This window comes from Coloeus monedula (genome assembly GCF_965178545.1).
Source record: "Coloeus monedula genome assembly, chromosome: 25".
In the NCBI taxonomy this organism is placed as follows: Eukaryota; Metazoa; Chordata; class Aves; order Passeriformes; family Corvidae; genus Coloeus; species Coloeus monedula.
Window position 1 is genome coordinate 3,691,363 of NC_138805.1, and position 18,250 is coordinate 3,709,612.

Consider the following 18,250-nt stretch of genomic DNA (forward strand, 5'->3'; position numbering starts at 1 on the left):
TCAGTGCTTGGGTGAGGGGGTGAGGTCAGCAGCTCTGTGGGAACTGCAAAAATCCTTGTGAGGAAATAGGAGAGCGTTGCTGTGTGCTGAGGAATGGAACTCGAGATTAGGGTGGCATTGCTGGCGTAGAGCAGCTCAAAATCCTGGGATTTTGGGACAGGCAGGGGAGGGAAATTCAGAGCTGGGCTGTCAGACCCATCCCTTCCTGGGTGGGAAGGGCAGGGTGTGTCGGAACCTTTATCATTTAAACAGGACAAGGAACTCCCGAGCCTCTAAAGTCGCTTCGACACCTTCTGAAGGCTTTTTGCTGCAGGCTTCGGGCAGCACCAATTATTTTGTGTCATCTCAGAGGGAAAAGCGTTGAGTTAAATTGTGAGGTTGATGGTGGAAAGCAGAGAGCACCTCTGATGTGTTTAAATCTCGATTTCTGTCTATCTATGTAAAATATATAGAAATATATTTATTTATGCTTCATATATAAGGAACTGAAGCCCAGAGACACCAATGTACGCAAATCTTAACCCTGTTATCAGAATTAATCCATCCTCCAGCAGACCCATGCAGGGTGTTTTGCTCCCCAGTCCAATCCAGAAACCTTCATGAAGCCCAGAATTTGTGAAATTCCCTTTCCCAAGCCCTTCCAGCCTCCCTTGTGATCCCAGCACTGCCATTCCCAGAGCTGGAAAGAGGCTTGGATTTGGTGGGAGTAACTTATTAAGGAGCATTAATAAAACTTGTTACCCTGATTGAAAGAAATGCTTAAATAAAACTCAAGGCTTGGGGCATTAATGGATGGCAGAGGGAGCAGCAGAGAAGGAACCAGGCTTCCTGTCCTTTTAGGATTGGATGGCAATAACCTCCCAGTGATGACAGCTAAATTAGAGAAGATGGCTTTCCATAATTTCTCCAAACAATCACTTAATGGGAGCGGTATAATTCCACGAAATAGGTGAATGGAGTACTGATCCATTTTATGGAACCATCAATAAACTAAACCTTGCCTGCTTTTAAGATTAAACTGGGGAGGGGGGGGGGGGGGGGGGAAGAAAAGCCAAAAAAAGAAAAAGCCTACAGCCAGCAAAGGGAGAAAAAAGAGTATTTATCTTTACACAGAAAATTTGTGTGCTAGTAAAGTGCAGGCAGTGACAGGAATTTCAATTATTTAATCAAAAAGAAAATGAAAGTGGCTTTAAGTGTTGTGATTTGAGCCAGTGAAATCTAATGTGGGCTCACATTGAATATGAGGAAAATGGGAAGAAAATTGAAGCTGCTCCTACTTAAATCATGTGGTTACAAATGGTAAATTAGTTTCTCGATGTTTTCATTTAAGTGTTTAAGTGGAAGGTTTTATTCTTAATGTAGTGTTGTGACACAGAATAAAAACCTTATCTGTCTCTATGGCTTTTTTTCCTTCCCCCCCTCCGTGCTGCTGCCTTAGAAGGCAAAAGGGGGAAAAGCTGCAGCAGTGTTCCACTGCTTTTGTGAAAATTGGGAGGCAATATGCTTTCACCACAGGCTCATTAAGGTAATAGATGAATAATGTCTATTAAAAATGCACTAGGCTAAATGAATTTAATGTGTGTTGGGAGTGAAATTGCGCTTGCCAGAGGATACAAACTGGAAAATTCTCCTTTTTTTTGGTAGGTGTTTGGGGCCTCAAGGACTGATCTCGGGCAGGCAGAAATTCACACACACAGCTTCTGTTTGGGAGCCTGAGAGAAAGGTGCACAAGCTGCTAAAAGCCTAAAGTCCCTCAGCATTCTGGAGAACACTTTCTATGATTTCTTGATGCCCATATTTTTTGCTGTTTTCCTGCCTCCAAGCTTATGGCCCTTGGCTTGTAGGTTGAATTTTCCACGTCATTTTCCAATAACCATTGGCAAACTCTTTTGTGAAGGCTCCTGAAGGCCAAGGCTGGGTCCCCCCAAAGTCAAAAAAAAAACAAAATTGAGGCAGAAACCCATTTTTTCGCATTGCTGAACGTGGTGATTACAGTGCACTGAGCATCCTCAACATCGACTTTGAAGAGCAGAAAACACATTTATGAACTGGGAAGCCCCATTGCTAAAAATACCAGGTGGATGGGGGTTCAGTCAAGACCTAAAAATCCCAAATTTCTTCCCATCAGTAAGGAACCAGCAGGTTTTTAGGCCTGTGTGATTTTCTATCACATTTCTCCAGTTCTAAAAGGAAATTCCAAAGTCACTGCAGTGATTTTCAGAGATTTCCAGCCTTTTATCCACCCACTTCCATCAGGAAAATCTGGGGAAAATGTGTATTTGAGGTTGCTAATTATCCAATTAATTTGACTGAAACTGGCTTCTGGAAAGAGGAGATTTAGGGAGGGATGTAGAAGCCCCACATTTTTTTTTGAGCAGGAAATCATATTAAAATCAAATATCAGGAATAGCTGGGCTGAATCAAACATTGCAGAACTAAAGAGAATCGGTTTGAAAAATGATGTAAATATTATTAATTTATGAGGTATCTACCTGCAATACTCCTTCTTTTAGATGACCTAAAACATTTTAATATTTCCTTTTAAAATAAATATTGAGCAATGTGAGGAAGTGTTTTGAACATTAGACACCACCCCTTTGCTTTGAATACCTTGGCAATGGACAAAATGCCATTTCAAAATGCAATTTCCACTTTTCAAGCATTATTTGAAGATGCATTTGTGAGATGCTGACTTGATTCTCTCTATTTTCTTTTTTTTTTTTTTTTCCTTTTTTCCCCCCAGACTTGTCATCCACTTCTGGAGTGCTTAAAATAAAGTGCACAGATACAGAGGAAGCTGAACCAGTCAAGAAGCCACATAATACAGAAATGTTTCGAGTAAAGTGTGTTACTCAGATCTTTCTAAAGTACGTTTCTGCCTTTATTCTGAAGGCCACAGCACAGCCAACTCTGCCTAATGCAAGTAATGGAACCAATCTCCCCCTTTGATCATCAAAAAGGGGATTTATTTATTTATTTATTTGTTTGTTTGTTTGTTTGTTTATGGTGAACTACTTTTGCAATCTGTTTGGGGCAAACATGAAAGAGAACAAGGTTTAATTATCCTGCAATAAAGGACAATCCCTTTCAACGAGGGCTCGTGTCGCTGTGCAGGTGGCACACGAACATCTCAGGTGGAAGTGGTGACATTTGTGTGCAGAAGGTGATGCAACAATCTGCGGGCTTAAACTGGGAGGAAAAGCCAAGCCAAGTGCACTGAGGCTTGTCTTAAGTGATTTCTAAAATCCACTTTCCACTAGAACTGACCTTTCAACTGGAGGCTGAGCTGTGGTTACAAAAGCTGAGCGTTGGGTTTGTGAATAACTGGGGGTTTTCAAGGGAAACGCTCAAAATGTAAACCCAGAAACGAGAGCTTTGCAGAGATGTGGAGATAAATGTGCTCCTTCCACTATTTACAAACACTCATTTCCTCCATATATTCGTTGTTTATTCATTATATTCATAATTTAAAGGCTTAGAAAAGTTGGTTTTTTATTGCACCCGTTGGATGCTTTCCGTGTGTTGAGTGCAGGAGCTGTGAGGTCAGGCTGGGTGCTCATAACAGCTCCCTCTGACCTCGGAGCGCAGCTTTTTATTTTTAAGGCTTCAGAACGAAACACTTTAAAGCTGGAAAGCAAAAAAAAAGGATCGAAAAGGGATCAAAGTATTTGTGTCATTTAGGTTTGGGTGCTCCAGTGGGTTTTTGTGTAAGTTACTCCTCACTTAGTCTATACTGGGGATCATATATTCCAAGGGTTTCTGTGAGTGGAAAAGGCACATGAGGTTTTCCATGGAGCTGCAGAGTGTGGCAAATAATCAGAGGGAAGCCACAGAGAACAGGAGGAAAACAATGGGAATAAAATAAAGGTTGAATGGACAAGAAAGGGAAAAGGAGGATTATCCCGCCCCAGAGGTTAAAAGCAAGGACGTACATGGCTCATACACCACGAAATGGGGGAAACAAGGGAGGTCCTGAGCCATTAGTGCAAAAAGAGTGAATCAGAAGGTGGAGTTGTGCAGCCGATTGTTCCACAGCTGGAATGAAAGCAAACCACGGAGCATTAATGTGCTAAAGGCAACAACAAAGCGGGACCACAGCAGCAGGAATGGATTTTTTCGAGAGCAGAGGATTAGCCCAGATCCCAAAGTACAGATGGTCCTGGGTGAAATAATCGCCTCTGCCCCGAGGGAGTCGGCAGTGCCCCAAGGGTTGGGCCCACGAGGAGGAGGAGGAATTGATAGGGAACCAAATGAAGAGGAGAATAATTGAAAGCAGGTCCCAGGGAAAGTTCTGAGCCTCCCTCCCAATTTCTGACTCATTCTGAAGAGAAAGGGAAAATAGAGAAAGAGAGAAAGAAAGAGAAAAGAGGAAAAGAAGAGAGAAAGAAAGAGAAAAGAAAGAGGAAAAGAGAGAAAAGAAAGAGAGAAAAAGAGAAAAGAAAGAGAGAAAAGAGAGAAAAGAAAGAAAAGGAAAGTGGGAAAGAGAGAAAGAGGGAAAGAGAGAGAGAAAAGAAAGAGAAAAGAGAGAAAAGAAAGAGAAGAAAGAGAAAAGAGAGAAAAGAAAGAAAAAGGGAAAGGTGGGAAAGAGAGAAAGAGGGAAAGAGAGAGAGAGAAAAGAAAGAGAAAAGAAAGAGAGAAAAGAGAGAAAAGAAAGAAAGAGGGAAAGTGGGGGAGAAAGAAAGATCCTACTGTATTTTGGGAACGTCCAGATCACCCTGCTGAAGCTGAAAACAAATATGAGGTAATTAAAAAGGTCTCAATTAATAAGTGTCACTGTTTTAAGGGAAGTGTTTCGATCAAACCTGTCAATGTTGCCACTTTCATTGTCTGCCTTGAGAAAACGCTCAGGGTTATCAGATAATGAGGCAGATTTTCAGTGCAGAGATAAAATTCTGGATTTGGGAATGAACCTGCTGAGCCCACCCGTGGACAGCTGAGTTTGGGAGCTGTGTAAGGAAGTTACAGTTGTTTTACGCTTTCAGTTCCACTTTGCCTGTCAGTGATGCCACATCTCTTTTTATCCTCAAGATTCCTGCAGTTCTCGGTGGGATAGAAGCCTCAAAAGTGCCTTCCTGTCTCAAAACCTTCTCCCATCAGCAGCACTTCCATCCCCCTGTGCTTTTCACCTGGCACTTTAGCCCTGCAATTGCTGTGCTTTTCTGCGTAGGTTCAGTGATTCTGTCGGAATTACACAGAGCTGGCTTTTAACCTGAGTGTTTATTGTCTGGGGATAAAATCACCAGGCTGATTTCCCCTCTAGTTCTCATTCTGCCTTTCTTCCTCTCAGCACAGATGAAGGACAGTGCCAGACTGGGGAATGACAGGGGTTTGGGGCAGCAGAAGCCAAGGGGTGGTTGCATTATGATCCTTGGAAAACCTGGGTGGATCTTCCACTGCCACCAGCCCTGGTTAGGAGGCAAACTCCTCCTTGAAGCTTCATTTCCCCTCTCTCAGCCCTGAGACAGCCTCAAACCCATCCTCTGAGCTCTCCTTGAGCTGCTGTCAGGGCAGAGCAGAGCCTTTCCAGCATTAAATATTCTCAGAATCACCAACTATCCCAAGCTGGAAGGGACCCATGAGGAGTTCAGCTCCTGCTTCTCTGTGGCAATGTTGAAATCCCAGCAAAGTTTCCAGTGCAGACCCAACCTGGTACTGCAGGTGTTCCCACTTTATCTCAGCTGAGCTGAATTGATAAAATCCCTCATCACCAACACATCCATCCCACTCCTGGATTTTCCACGGAGCTGGGTGCCAGCTGAATCTGGGCTTGCAGACCTGTGGAGAAATGGCAGATTTAGGCACAGGCAGACAGGGTGAAGATGGGGAGAGGGGCTGGAGTGTTTTTTCCTCTCCCCAGTGGCAGAGGCACTCTGGAATGGGAAGTGGCTCAGCCTGAAGCACCATGCAAGGAACATTCTCCATTAAGCCAAGCTTTGTGTTCAAAAGCCCTGTCTCCGTGTTACGCGTGTGGCTTGCCAGCCTGGGCTCTTCAGCCCTCTCTGCTGCAGCCAGGCTCCCATTTTGAGCCTATCAAGGCTGTCTGTTTTTAATTTAACCCTTCCTTTTGGAGTAGATTGGTCTTGAAAGGCATGAAAAGGCCGGGCTCCCGAGCTACCTTACCTCCTCAAGAGCCACGGCAAGGTAAGTGCCTGTATTTTTAAACCACACCAAATTTATCCCTAATGCAGCACGCTGAAATAAAGCTGCCAGCATCAGTGTAGCTGCACTGACCTTTGGAATGACCCCCGAGGTTTTAAGTCAAATACATTTCTGTTTTCCTGGGCAAAATTCTCCCTGTGATATCTTCAAATGATCTTAAGTGTGCAAGTGATGATGGGCTGGTGTTTATCTAAGCAAAGCACGTGGGTTATTAAATCAGAAACAGGGCGTGCATCACTTCCAGCAAGTTTATAAAGCTCTTGGAGCCTGTAGAAATCATTTTTATTTCATGGAAGGAGCAAGAGACAAACTCCACAGCAGTGTGGCTGTGGTTAGGTGTCAGTCATGAGCTCTGAGGTGTTTGGGCTGCCAGGCTGAGATTTACAGAGTTCCCCAACGTGTTCAGAGGGGGATGGAAAAGTGCAGCATCGAGGGGTAATTCTGGCCCTCCCCTCTGGTTTCTCCCAAACACCCAGTGAGTAAAACAGCTCAAGCTGCAGCTTCTCCCTGCCTTGTCCTGATCCCGATCCCTCTGCTTTTCCCTCCTGGATGTGCCCCTCAACCCAGCAGGAGCTCAGCTTCTGCCCAGGTTTGGGGCAGTTTCTGCTGTGGGACCACCTCCACAGGGCCTGTTCTGCTGGAGTTTGGCAGCAAAAGGAAAGGGGTGTGGAGGGAAAAACCTCTGCTCGTGTCCATGTGTCTGTCCAGCCCGGAGAAAGGGCTAATCCAGGATCCAGGGGCTGGTCCTAGGGAGGGCACAGCCAGGGCTGGGAGTGTTTGGGGGTCTCTGGAAGAGATCCATAATCCTGGCTCCCTGTCAGCCCAGGGACCTGCAGAAGAGGGACAAAAGGGGAAAAAGAGGTAAAAGACTTTTGGGGCAAAGAGGGACCCTGCCAGCCACACCTGGCACACCATTTCTTCACAAAAAGCTGTGAAACGTTACATTTAAAAAAACGCCCTGGAGGTGAGGACTGCAGTGGAGAGGTCCCCCCTTTCTGGAGTTGCCCTCCTGTCCTTTCTCCACAGACGGGGTTTATCCCTCTGCTTCTTGCCCCAAATTACCAGCAGGGAGAGGCTGTCGTGCCTGAAGTGCCACTGCACAGTTTGGGGACGGGTTTTGCTGCGAATTAACACCAAGACACAGCCTCTTTCCCCTCTGCCTCATTTATCTGTCCCCTAAATAAAGAGGAACTCCAAAAACTAGCCCCTGTCCATGTTCTTGCCTGAGTCCTAACGCTGTGACCCAACCTGGCTGAAGTGACACAGCTTTAATCTTCCAGCTCTGCCTTAAATACCCACATCTACATTCCAGCCCCCCCGCCCCGAGTGCCGGGTAAAGCCCCAGCCCGCCCCCCACCCCCCGGCAGAGCCATCTCAGCTGATGAAATGGCCCCTGAAGCAGCTTAGACACTCCTCATTAACAGGGGGGCATTAGCCCCGTTTCATCACTCTTAATTCATTGACTCATTGGCTCCATCAGAGAAAGTTGGATTTTTAAATCCTTGGGCCAAAAACTCCTAATGGTCATTTCAGGAGGGGCCACTGCAACAGAATTATTGCCTTTATCCATTTTTTTTTTTTAAATCTATCTATTTATTTATCTATCTATCTATCTATCTAATTAATTATTTTTTTTTTTTCCTAGGGGGAAAAAAAGGGAGAGGAGAGGACAGGAGGGAGAGAAGAGCTTTTCCCCCAGTCCTGGGGGGCTCCTTCTGCTTTCCTGCATCGGGGTAGCTGATCCATACTCGGCAGGCGAGCATCCGTATGGATAAAAAAAAAAAAAAATATATATATATATATATAAATACATATTATATATGAGTATAACGCACGATGTAAATACAAATATAACGCAAGAAATAAAGATAGAAATGCTTATATATTTAACATGCAGAAATAATACGCTGCTGAAGTGTGTGAGGACAGGCACTACGGCACAAAACAAAGTGTGGGTGTGGCTGCAACAGGCCACAAAACGCTCCCGTGGCTTTTCCTGGTGGCACGGGGAGCTCTCTGTCCCCTTCTTCCCGAGTTTTGGCAGCTGCTGAAGGAGCCACCTCTGTCCCCCGCCCCCTTGGCTGTGGCCGGCGCTGGCGGGGAAGAGCCGGCACGGCTGCAGAACTCGCGGGCCGCACACTCATTAAAGCCCGACGGTTGCCGTTTCTATTCTTTTAAAGCTTTTTCCTCATCTATTTACCATTTACCAGCTCATCCATATGGAAGGCATGGCTTGCACTTCCCTGAGAACTGTACTTTTAGGACTAATTGATTCGGGTAATTAATTTGTTCTACCTGCTGGATCAGATGGAAACGCTGTCCGTGTGCCCAAGGATTAGCACTTGTCTTTCTAACATCTTTCTTAATTATCTAATAGCATGGGTTGTGCGAATTCTGGCTCTATTAGAACACTTTTACTATTAACGGTAGTGATTGGAATTGTGATGACAACTCGATTTCAACAAATTAGAGCTTAAAATCAGGAGATGAAGGAGAAGCGCCTTCTTTTAATTTCCCTGAGTTTAACATCAATAATTAGAGCAATTTTCCGAGATGCGAACCGAAATTATCTCAGCTATGATGTGGTGTATCACCCTCATTTGAGCAAATTGACTCCGGGGAAATGAATGGTGCAGATTAAGGGGGTGAGGAAGGGGGGAAAAAAAAAAAAAAAAAAAGACAAAACAGAGGAAAGACCCCAAATTAAAATTGTTGGCGCAACAGAGAGCGGGGAAGGGATGGGAACAAAACCGTGACGGGATGAGAGCCTGAGTGCGAAGGGCGAAGCTGCGTGCGCGGGGACAGGCTGGGAGCGGAGCGTGGGAAAGAGCCGCTGGTTTATTTTTGCCCCAAGTTTTTTGGTTTGGGCTTTTTTTTTTTTTTTTTTTAAGGGAAAAAAAGGAGATACCCCCCGTGTTTGGGAAAACGCCCCAAGCGCCGCGCTCGGTGCGGAGCGGTGCGCGGGGGAGGCTGCGCGGCTGCGGCGCTCCTCCGGAGAGGCTCCTCGCCCCCTCCTCGCCCCCGGGGTGGTTTGGGTGGCCCGGCAGGCCCGTCCCCCCCCCGCTCGCCATTGGCTCAGCGCGCATCCCCCTTCCCACCGCGCCTCAAAGGCGCGCAGCGCCCCGCGCATCCCCGATCCGCCCGCCTCGCCTCCCCCGGCTCCACCAGCTTATTTCTGGCTGGGGGATAGATTTTTTTTTTTTTTTTTTTTTAATATTACCTTTATTTATTTTGACTGCGGATTTAAAAAAAACCCAATTGCATTTATTTATTTTCATCATTACTTTCATTTCTTCTCTGGCGGCCCGGGGGTGCAGCCGGCCGCCCCCTCTCTGTCCTCCGGCAGCTCGGCGCGGCTCCCTCCCTTCCCCGCTGCCCGAGGGGCACAGAGCCGCCATGAACCTCAACTTCACATCGCCCGTGCACCCCGTCTCGACGGCCAGGCCCACCTCGTTCTTCATCGAGGACATCCTGCTGCACAAGCCCAAACCCCTGCGGGAGGTGCCCCCCGAGCACTTCCCCGGCTCCTTGGCCTCCCGCGTGCCCCTCTTGGACTATGGGTACCCCCTGATGCCCACCCCGACCCTGCTGGCGCCTCACCCGCACCCCGCCCTGCACAAGCCGGAGCATCACCACCACCACCCCTATTTCCTCACCACCTCGGGTAAGTGCGGCAGCGCCTGCCGAGTTTGGGGCGTCCAGGTGGGGACTGGGGTGAGGACAAGAGTGACAGAGCCGCTCTGGGATGGCCAGGCATCTTTCTACATCCCCCTCCTGCACCTCCCGGGGCAGGAGCCCCTCGCCCCGGGGCAGCCACTTCGTTAGCGGGTGCCCGAAACCTTGAGGGTTTCCCTCTCTTTGCCTTTAATTTTATTTATTTTTTTAATCACTTTTTTTTGGGGGGACCGATAACGTCGCTTTTTCCTCGCGTTGTCCAACCGGGTTTCGCTTTTCCACTTCCAGCAGCAGCGCTGGGGCTGTGCCTCTCCTCTTCCTCATCCTGGGGCTCTTCCCGTCCCGGGGCCCGTTCTTTGCTCTGCAAGGAGAAAACCCCCGAAGTTTCCCAAGCCATGTATCAGCGGGGCCGTGCAGGATCGCTTCCCACTTCCCAACCTTTTCCAGGGCTCCCCCGGTTTTTTCCATGCCCATTTCGTTGTGGTTTCGTCGCCGGGAGGGTTCAGGTGTCCCCGCCAGCCTCGAGTCCCCTCCGGTGGCAGCGCTGCCCGGGCTCCCTTCACCTTCCCGGGGTGGGCTCGGCGGGGGGGAAGCGCTTGGGAAATCCTCCTGTTTTCAGCACAACAAAACCCCCAAATCCCCAAACCCAAACCAATAAATCGACCTCAAAAACGAAATAAACGAAAAAAATAACAAAAAATTAAAAGAGGCAGGGGGAGAGCCCACCCCGAGCCGCCGCAGGAAAGCTCCGACATTCCTGGGGGTTCCCCCGGATCCATCTCCCTGCCCCACAGCAGCGCGGGTCTCCGCCGTGTGTCCCCCCAGGAATGCCGGTGCCAGCCCTTTTCCAGCACCACGCTCACGCCGAGCTGCCCGGGAAGCACTGCCGCCGCCGCAAAGCCCGCACCGTGTTCTCCGACTCGCAGCTCTCCGGCCTGGAGAAGAGGTTTGAGATCCAGCGGTACCTCTCCACGCCCGAGCGGGTGGAGCTGGCCACGGCCCTCAGCCTCTCCGAGACCCAGGTACGGGCAGCAGGGACTGGCTCTGGCACCTGTCCCCACCCCTCATTCCGTCCAGCGTCCTCACATCCCGAGGAGCGTCCCCACATCCCATCCATTCAGCATCCCCCGGATCACTTCCAGCATCCCCACATCCATCCCCTCCAGCATCCCCACATACATCCCCTCCAGCATCCCCACATCCCCTCCAGCATCCCCACATCCCCTCCAGCATCCCCACATCCCCTCCAGGATCCCCACATCCCCTCCAGCATCCCCACAGCCCCTCCAGCATCCCCACATCCACCCCCTCCAGGATCCCCACATCCCCTCCAGCATCCCCACATCCATCCCATCCAGCATCTTTCTCCCTTTAATTTTTATTACTTTTTTCCCCCCTTCTTTTTCCAATCTTTCTCCCCCTTTCCCTCCTCTTCTCCAGGTGAAAACCTGGTTCCAGAACCGCCGCATGAAGCACAAAAAGCAGCTGCGGAAGACGCAGGACGACCCGAAGCAGGCGGGCGGGGAGGAGAGTCGGGAACAGAGCTCCCCCGAGCCCGAGCTGCCCGAGCCGGCCGGCGCCGAGCCCCGCAAGGGCCCCCCCGGCCCCTTCCTGCTGCAGGACCCCGAGGACGAGGTGGACATCCTGGAGGAGGGGGACATCAGCGCCGGCCCCCACCGCCTCTAGGAGAGCCGGGGCTCTCCTGCCTCTCCTTGGCTCTGCCCCGGCCCCGCGGGGCGCCCCCGCCTCCCCAGCTTTGGGAACGCGCACAGGGAAGGGGGGCACGGCTCGGGAAGGGGGTGTGGGTGCGGGGGGAGCCCACTCCCCTCCCCGGGGCGAAGGTGGCGGTGCCCCCGAGGGGGCCGGGACCCCGTCGGTGCCGCCGGTGCTCCCCAGCATCACCCCCAGCCTGGGCTGTGCTCGGAAATCTGGTGCGGGGAGAGTAAAACCGAGTTTGCTTTAGGTTCCCCCTTTCCTCTGAAAAGTGTCGGACTTTTCCTCGTTCCCCGAACTTTCCTCGGGTTTAAAATAAATGTATACTCGTGGCAGCATGTTGTGGTTCCTGGGAGCGGCAGGCAGGGCGACTTGCACCCTTTATTCCCCAAATCCCTAAATCCTCGCCGCTCTTTCCACGCTCGCCGTCTCCATCCCCAGTGCGGGAGGTCGGGCAGAGCTTCCGAGACGTGCATAAATAAAAAGAATTGTAAGAAAAGCCCTCGAAGAAACAGGTAAGGCAAAAATTCCGGTTTATTTCATTCCGCTGTGGGGAAGGGAAAGGGGAGCATCACCAATAACTCGATCCTGCCACGGCTGCACGGAGCAAACGGCGCTCCCAGCCAGAAAAAAGGGATTTTCTACAGCTTGCAGAAGTGTCGGCAGCCTGATTCCTGCCCGGCTTCCAGGTGTGGATCCCAGATAATTCCCTTTTGCTCTGAAACAGCCCCGGAGCGGGTCCCGCGTTTGGCTCCTGTCCCCCCGCCTGCATCTCCCCCCTTCTCCCTGCGCTCCGTGTCGCGCTCAGCTGGAGCAGCCCCCGCCCGCGCTCGCTTTGCCTTTACCTTCCTGTCAGGGAAATGGGGTTCATTTCCAGGTAAATTCAGATTTTTATAATTTATTTTTGGTTTTGGGCTGAGCTGCTGGCTGGGAAATGCGCCGGGAGCGCGGCGGAGGCTCCGCATCTCCGGGGAGGAGATGGTGGGATTGGGAATTTCCCCGGTAAAAACCTGGAGCGGGGGCTGTGCTGGCTCAGATATTCCCTGGCAGCCCCCGCTGCAGCAGCAACACGGCGGCGTGGCGGTGTCTCGTTAGGTTATTTAATTTATTACCTTGTTTTTTGGTTTTTATCAGGAATTTCATTTGGTTGTCTGGCGTTATTAGCACTTTCAGGGCGTTTTGGATCATGGGACATGTCGTTTCGTGAGGAGAAAAACGTTTAATTTTCCTGTTTAATATATAAAATATAGACGATTGAAATGTGTGCGTTTGCTTCCTTTTTGTGAGTCTGCCCTTCTGTTTTTCACATGCAAAATAATAAAGATCACGCGTTGTGTGTAGAGGAAATCCCCATCCATCTATCCAGGAAAAGCTGCTCGGCTTTAAAAATCCTTTCAGGACAATAATTTCCACCAACAAAATGCCACCCATCTCCCTAAAAATTAGGATTCAGAAGGCAAAGCAACCGCTCTTCTCCTGAAACCTCGGCGTGGTTTGAAGCAGAGCCGGCTGGAAATGCCGCTCCCAGCTCCGGGGCTCTTCCCTTCTCCCAACTCCCGTGGGCAGGGATGCGATGGGAACTGGAAAACCTGGAAATTTGACACTTTCCCTGTGTCGCCCCCGGAGTATTTTGCTCTGTGCTCGTTGTCAGCCTCCCCTGAGCGTGTGTTTGAGCGGGAATCACTAAAAATGATAGCAGAGAAAAGCTCTGCACGAGATTTATGGGGTAACATTTTTTTGACCACGTCTGCCACTGCTGTTGCCAGGGTGGAGAGTGGCTCAGGGCTGGCCTGGCTCTGCTCTAGGGTGCCAGATCTATAAAAAAAGGTCAAAAATATGACTCAAAGAACCCTCAAATCTCCGCTGTGTCTCCCCTACCACTCCAGGAGCTCCCTTCCCAAAGTATTCCTGCTGATCAATAAACCAAACCCCGCCACCATCTTCACCTCTGGGCGGTTTTAGGCACCTTGGCTGACAGTTAAAGCTACAAATCATATTAAAAACTGCACCCGCTGATCCCTCAGTGACAAACACAGGCAGAGCGGGAATGTTCCCAGCCCAGGGATGTCCCCATCCCTGAGCCTTGCAAGGGAACAGGAAGATTTGGGAACAGGCTGCTTATCCCACAAAGTTTAGTGCTCAAAACTCCGAAACTGAGACAGCTGAAGGAAAGAGTCACTGCCAGAGAAATTCCCTGTGTCACCAGCCAGCTCCTGCCCAGCTGGGAGCAATGCTGGAGGTGGAAAAGCGTAATTTCCAGACTCAGCAATGTTTTGGGAAGAGGCTATTGGAGAATGGAGATGGTCCTGGGAGAAAGGAAGGGCTGGGCAGGCGGTTTTTTCCCTTCTTTCAGAGATTTTTCTCTTGGAATAAATGAAATGAGGTTCTATTCGTGCATCCTGAGTTATTCTGTGACAGCAGCCGAATTTTTCTTGCTCTTTCCAAGAAGGTTGAGGAGTAGGGGAGAGATTTAGAGCTGCTCTCTCTCTCTTTTTATTTTTTAAAAATATTTAATATGCTCGTTTGGGAAATGCTGGGGTGGAAGTGGTTTGCAGGGAATAATTGCTGGAAACAGGAAATATTGGTGGATTTCCTATTTTTCAAGAAGATTGATTTTGATTAAAATTCTCCAGTGAATTTTTCTGAAATGAAATTGTTTTCTGGTGATTAATTTAACACTTAATTAGTTAATGGGTTTTTTGGTTGTTGTCATTATAGAAAATCAAAACCCAGTCGGTAAAATCCTGTCATGAACCTTCGCTTTCTGTTTTGATTTTGAGAGTTTTCCCGCGTGCTGCCTACAACATTTTGAACTTTTATGAGTCTGGAAAACAGTTCCAACCCCAATTCTTTCATTCTGTGGCCAGAGCTCCATAAAAGCAGATCAGATATGGGTTGTAAGGACACTTGTAGAGCAAGTAATTTGCAGTTTCTTGCTGTTAAACATGTGGGGGGGCTCAGCCCCGGGGGGAAGGTGTAAATAACCCACGGCCAAGCCCAGCAACGACCTGGGCATGATGTGAAATCCTTTCTAATCTTCCTCTCCTCATTTCTCTCTGCCGACTGATGGATTCAGTGCATTTTTGTTTTTATCACTGATGTCCTGAAGCGAAGCTTCTGCGGGTGTGGGCCATGCTGAGGAGCTTTTCCTCTCTCCTAGTCACAACAACAAACAGCATCACCTTAATTAGCTGCAAACTCCTGCTTGGATGGTCTTGGCTTAAAAAGTGGCTGATGTTGGTCTTGGATTTATCTGTTTCTAGAGCTTGGATGAGACGCTGGTGGCGTGCCCTGGGGTGGGGACAGCCGCTCTCAGCATTAATGCAGGGACAGCGGTGCTTGGGAAAGGCAGGAGGGTGTAAATGTGTGACCCTGACCCCACAGGTGGCTTTTCTACCCGTGAGGGCACATTTTTGTCAAGGCAGAAGTTGGGTTTAAGGTTTTGTGATCCAGGTTTGTGCTGCCAGGAGCAAGCTGGCCACGATTCAGCTATTCCAGAGACCACTGCAGGCGCTTCCCTGGGCTGCCGTTCCCTGGTGATGTGCACTCTGTCGGCTGCAGAACAAACCCTGCAGTGCTCCCAGGACACAAACCCAGCTCTGAGCATCACCTGCAGCTCCCCACTCCGCCCTTGGGATTGTGCAAAGCTGAAGATGCTCCTTTAGCTCCAGGATTTTGGCTCAGCATCACTTCTGATCCACCAGGATGTTCTGCTTCACCTGCCCGCCTTTACCCCTCTCTGGGGTTCCATGTCTCCAGCTCCTCCTCACACCAGAGTTGCTCCTTTGCTCACATTCCTGCTTTTTCTCGCATGGAAAACATTTAGGTTTGGGCAACAAGGAAAAGAATGGATCCCTGGCAGGAGACAACAACAATCAGGCGCTTGGCTGGTGACAGCAGAGCTCGTTCATGGCTGTTTGAGGCGTTCAGTGACTGCTGGAGTTGGGCAAAACCTCATCTGGTTTTAGTCCTCACCCTTTTTTAGAGCTGTAATGATGGCTGTGAGGTTTCCTCTTCATTTCATGTTTTTAACTGATAAACATTAATATTTTTGTGGGGTCAGCAGCCTGCTCATGCCCTTTGTGAGGTGCTGGGAAGCCAGCTTTGGTTATTTTTGGAAGGAACACAATGGGGCTGATATTGCAGCAGCACTTTGTGGGTAGGACTGAAGCAGATCTCAGCTGCGACACTTCCAGAACCTAAAATATTAAGAAATGATGGCACTGGAAAGGTGTTGCCAGGAAAAGGTCGGGAATTTCCACGGATGGAGCACACAGACCCCTCTCTGTGCTCAGTGACACCACGGGACCACGGCAGGTTCTGCTCCCACTCAACTCCTCCCTCAATATTTAACTCAACATTCAAGGCCGATTTCTTATTTAAATATTTTGCCTTCCATTAAATTATGGCCTTTGCTTTTAAGCAGGTGGGTGCTCACTGGTCCCCTTTCTGTGCCACCATGGCTGTGAAGTGCAGGGAAAATCTGAATTTGTATTGAGGTAGACCAAAAGATTTTCTTTCCATGCAAAACCGCCTTTTTCTGGGATTTAAAACACCCAAAACACCAGGACTAACAGAATTCCTAAATGGTTTGTGAGATGTTCATCAGTGTTTATAAAACAAAAAAATTATTGTGTGCTGCTCTAGTTGCAGCATTGTACCCAAGTGTAGCACAGGTTTTGTATTTAAATGCTTCCTAAAAATTCACTGTTTTTTTTTTTAAAAAAAACCTCAAACCCCCCCCCCCCCAGAAATCCCCCTAATTTATGGGAGGAGGATGCCAGCGAGGGAGGAAGGTGATCAATTAAGACATTAAGCATTTTGCACCACATGGACACATCTGCATGGCAGCCAAATAATGCAGCCATCAGCTCATTTTCAGGGGGTTGTTGCCTACTTCAACTCAGTGCTCAGATCAAAGAGAAAATGTCTGCTTGCATTTTCTAATCAGAAAAGGGATGCTAATTTAGGTTCCTTAATGTGTGGTGATAAGAGACTTCTTCAATTAACTGAATTCTATAGCCCAGAAAATAAAAAAAAAAGGGGATACAAAGAGAGTCAGGCTGGAAAGGCAGAAGTTCTCATTAAATCAAAGGTCCAATATTCATTACCTCCAGCATCTGGGGCTAAACACTAAACATGGAGCTCATCAAAGGGGGTTTAATGGGTTAAATTGAGAATATAATCTAATTAAAATATTAGATACGAGTAAATAGCTCTTTGATATTCATCTGAAGGTTTCATTAAAACAGGCACTTGAGGTTTGGATTAAGGGGGGATTATCACTTTTAAGCAGGAACAACAAGTTGAGGTGCCCTGATCAGAAATGCTTCAAAGTGTTACCATTTGGTTTGAAAAATAAAAGTGGGAAAGCAGAGCCTGGAACAATTTCCCAGCCTGGCAGTGCCCAAAGGAGTGGGGAAAGAGGCTGAGGAAGAGGAAGATTCTGTTCCAGAAGCTGGAATTGGATGCTGAACGTGACAAAAATATCACGGAAGACATTCCCCCTGCAGCCTGCCCCACCTTCCCATACTGGATGATGATTCTCCCACCGAGGCTTCCCAAAATATTCTCAGTATTTCTCAACATTCCCAAGAAATGCCCTCAACTTGCAGCTGTGAGCCCAAGAGGCTGATTCAGGAGGTGGAGGGGAGGTTCCTGCCCTCAGGGCTGTCAGGAGGGGTTTAAAGCAAGGCCCTGCCCCTTTGCCATGAGAAGGGCAGGGTGGGGATCACTTCTCCCTATGTTAAATTGGGAGCCTCCCATAAAAAAGAGACCGAATAAACGGAATAAAGCAATTCCACACCATCTCAAGGTGGTTGGGGCTTTTTTTTCCCCCTTTTACCCAGCTTCTTTTCCAGATTTTAACTTAAATTCCCTTGCTGTGTGCTCTAATCACATTTCATATGCTGGCTTAATTCATAATTTACTAAGGTAAAGAAATGGAAGCATCCTAAGAAACCCATCTGTTTGTTGTTATTTTTACAGCCTTAATCTGTTAAAAGCTCTTTCCCCTCAAACATGCAGCTCTCAATTATCCTTAGTTATCCAATATATTTTCCAACTGCTCCTGGTTAATCCCAGATTCTCTGCATGCTCAGCCAGGACTTGTTTGGAATTTTCCTGTCCCAGATGAAGCTTCAACATTTTGGGCTTGATGTGGAAACTCTTCACTGAGAGGTAACAGAGTAACAGTTCAATAATTAGCATTGTGTCATTACCAGCTGCTGCGTTTGGTGCATAATTTTGTTCTCTTTTTTAGTAGCAATAGGTCTTTTTTTTGCCTTTATTTCTGGCCAAAAGTCTCATCTGCACCTCAGAAAGAGAAATACTGCCTGGGTTAAGATGATCAGATGAAACAGAAGTTTAATGTTTTGTAGCTATGTCTGTTTGCTTATATGTTTAAAAATGATCCAGCTGTGACAAGGCAGGAGCTGATTGCTCTGAAAGATGCAATTTCTGGATTATTTAGTTCAAAGAAAAAGAACAGAGGACCAGATTTAAAGTGCTATAAATGCAAATGGTCAATTTATTAAACAAAATAGGTACAGGTAGAACCAATTCTAACATTTAAAAATGGTTAGGCTTAAGGCAGTTTAAATTTCAGTGGGCTGGGAAATCAAGATGTGATGGTCATAATGGCTCAAAATAAAACAATTCAGGCATTTTTGCCTTGAAGAGATCGCTAAGATTTCCCAAACAC

The 18,250-nt window shown here is 48.1% G+C and overlaps 1 protein-coding gene across 1 annotated transcript; it reads left to right on the top strand.

Annotated features, from left to right (window-relative positions):
- Positions 1 to 9,555: 9,555 nt before the first annotated feature.
- Positions 9,556 to 11,520, top strand: BSX (brain specific homeobox; the record flags this gene model as incomplete). The annotated part of the gene is made up of 3 exons (XM_082296927.1): positions 9,556 to 9,823; positions 10,660 to 10,856; positions 11,275 to 11,520. The coding sequence occupies 3 exons, from the start codon at positions 9,556 to 9,558 to the stop codon at positions 11,518 to 11,520; spliced, it is 711 nt and encodes a 236-aa protein (XP_082153053.1).
- Between the last annotated feature and the right edge of the window lie 6,730 nt (positions 11,521 to 18,250).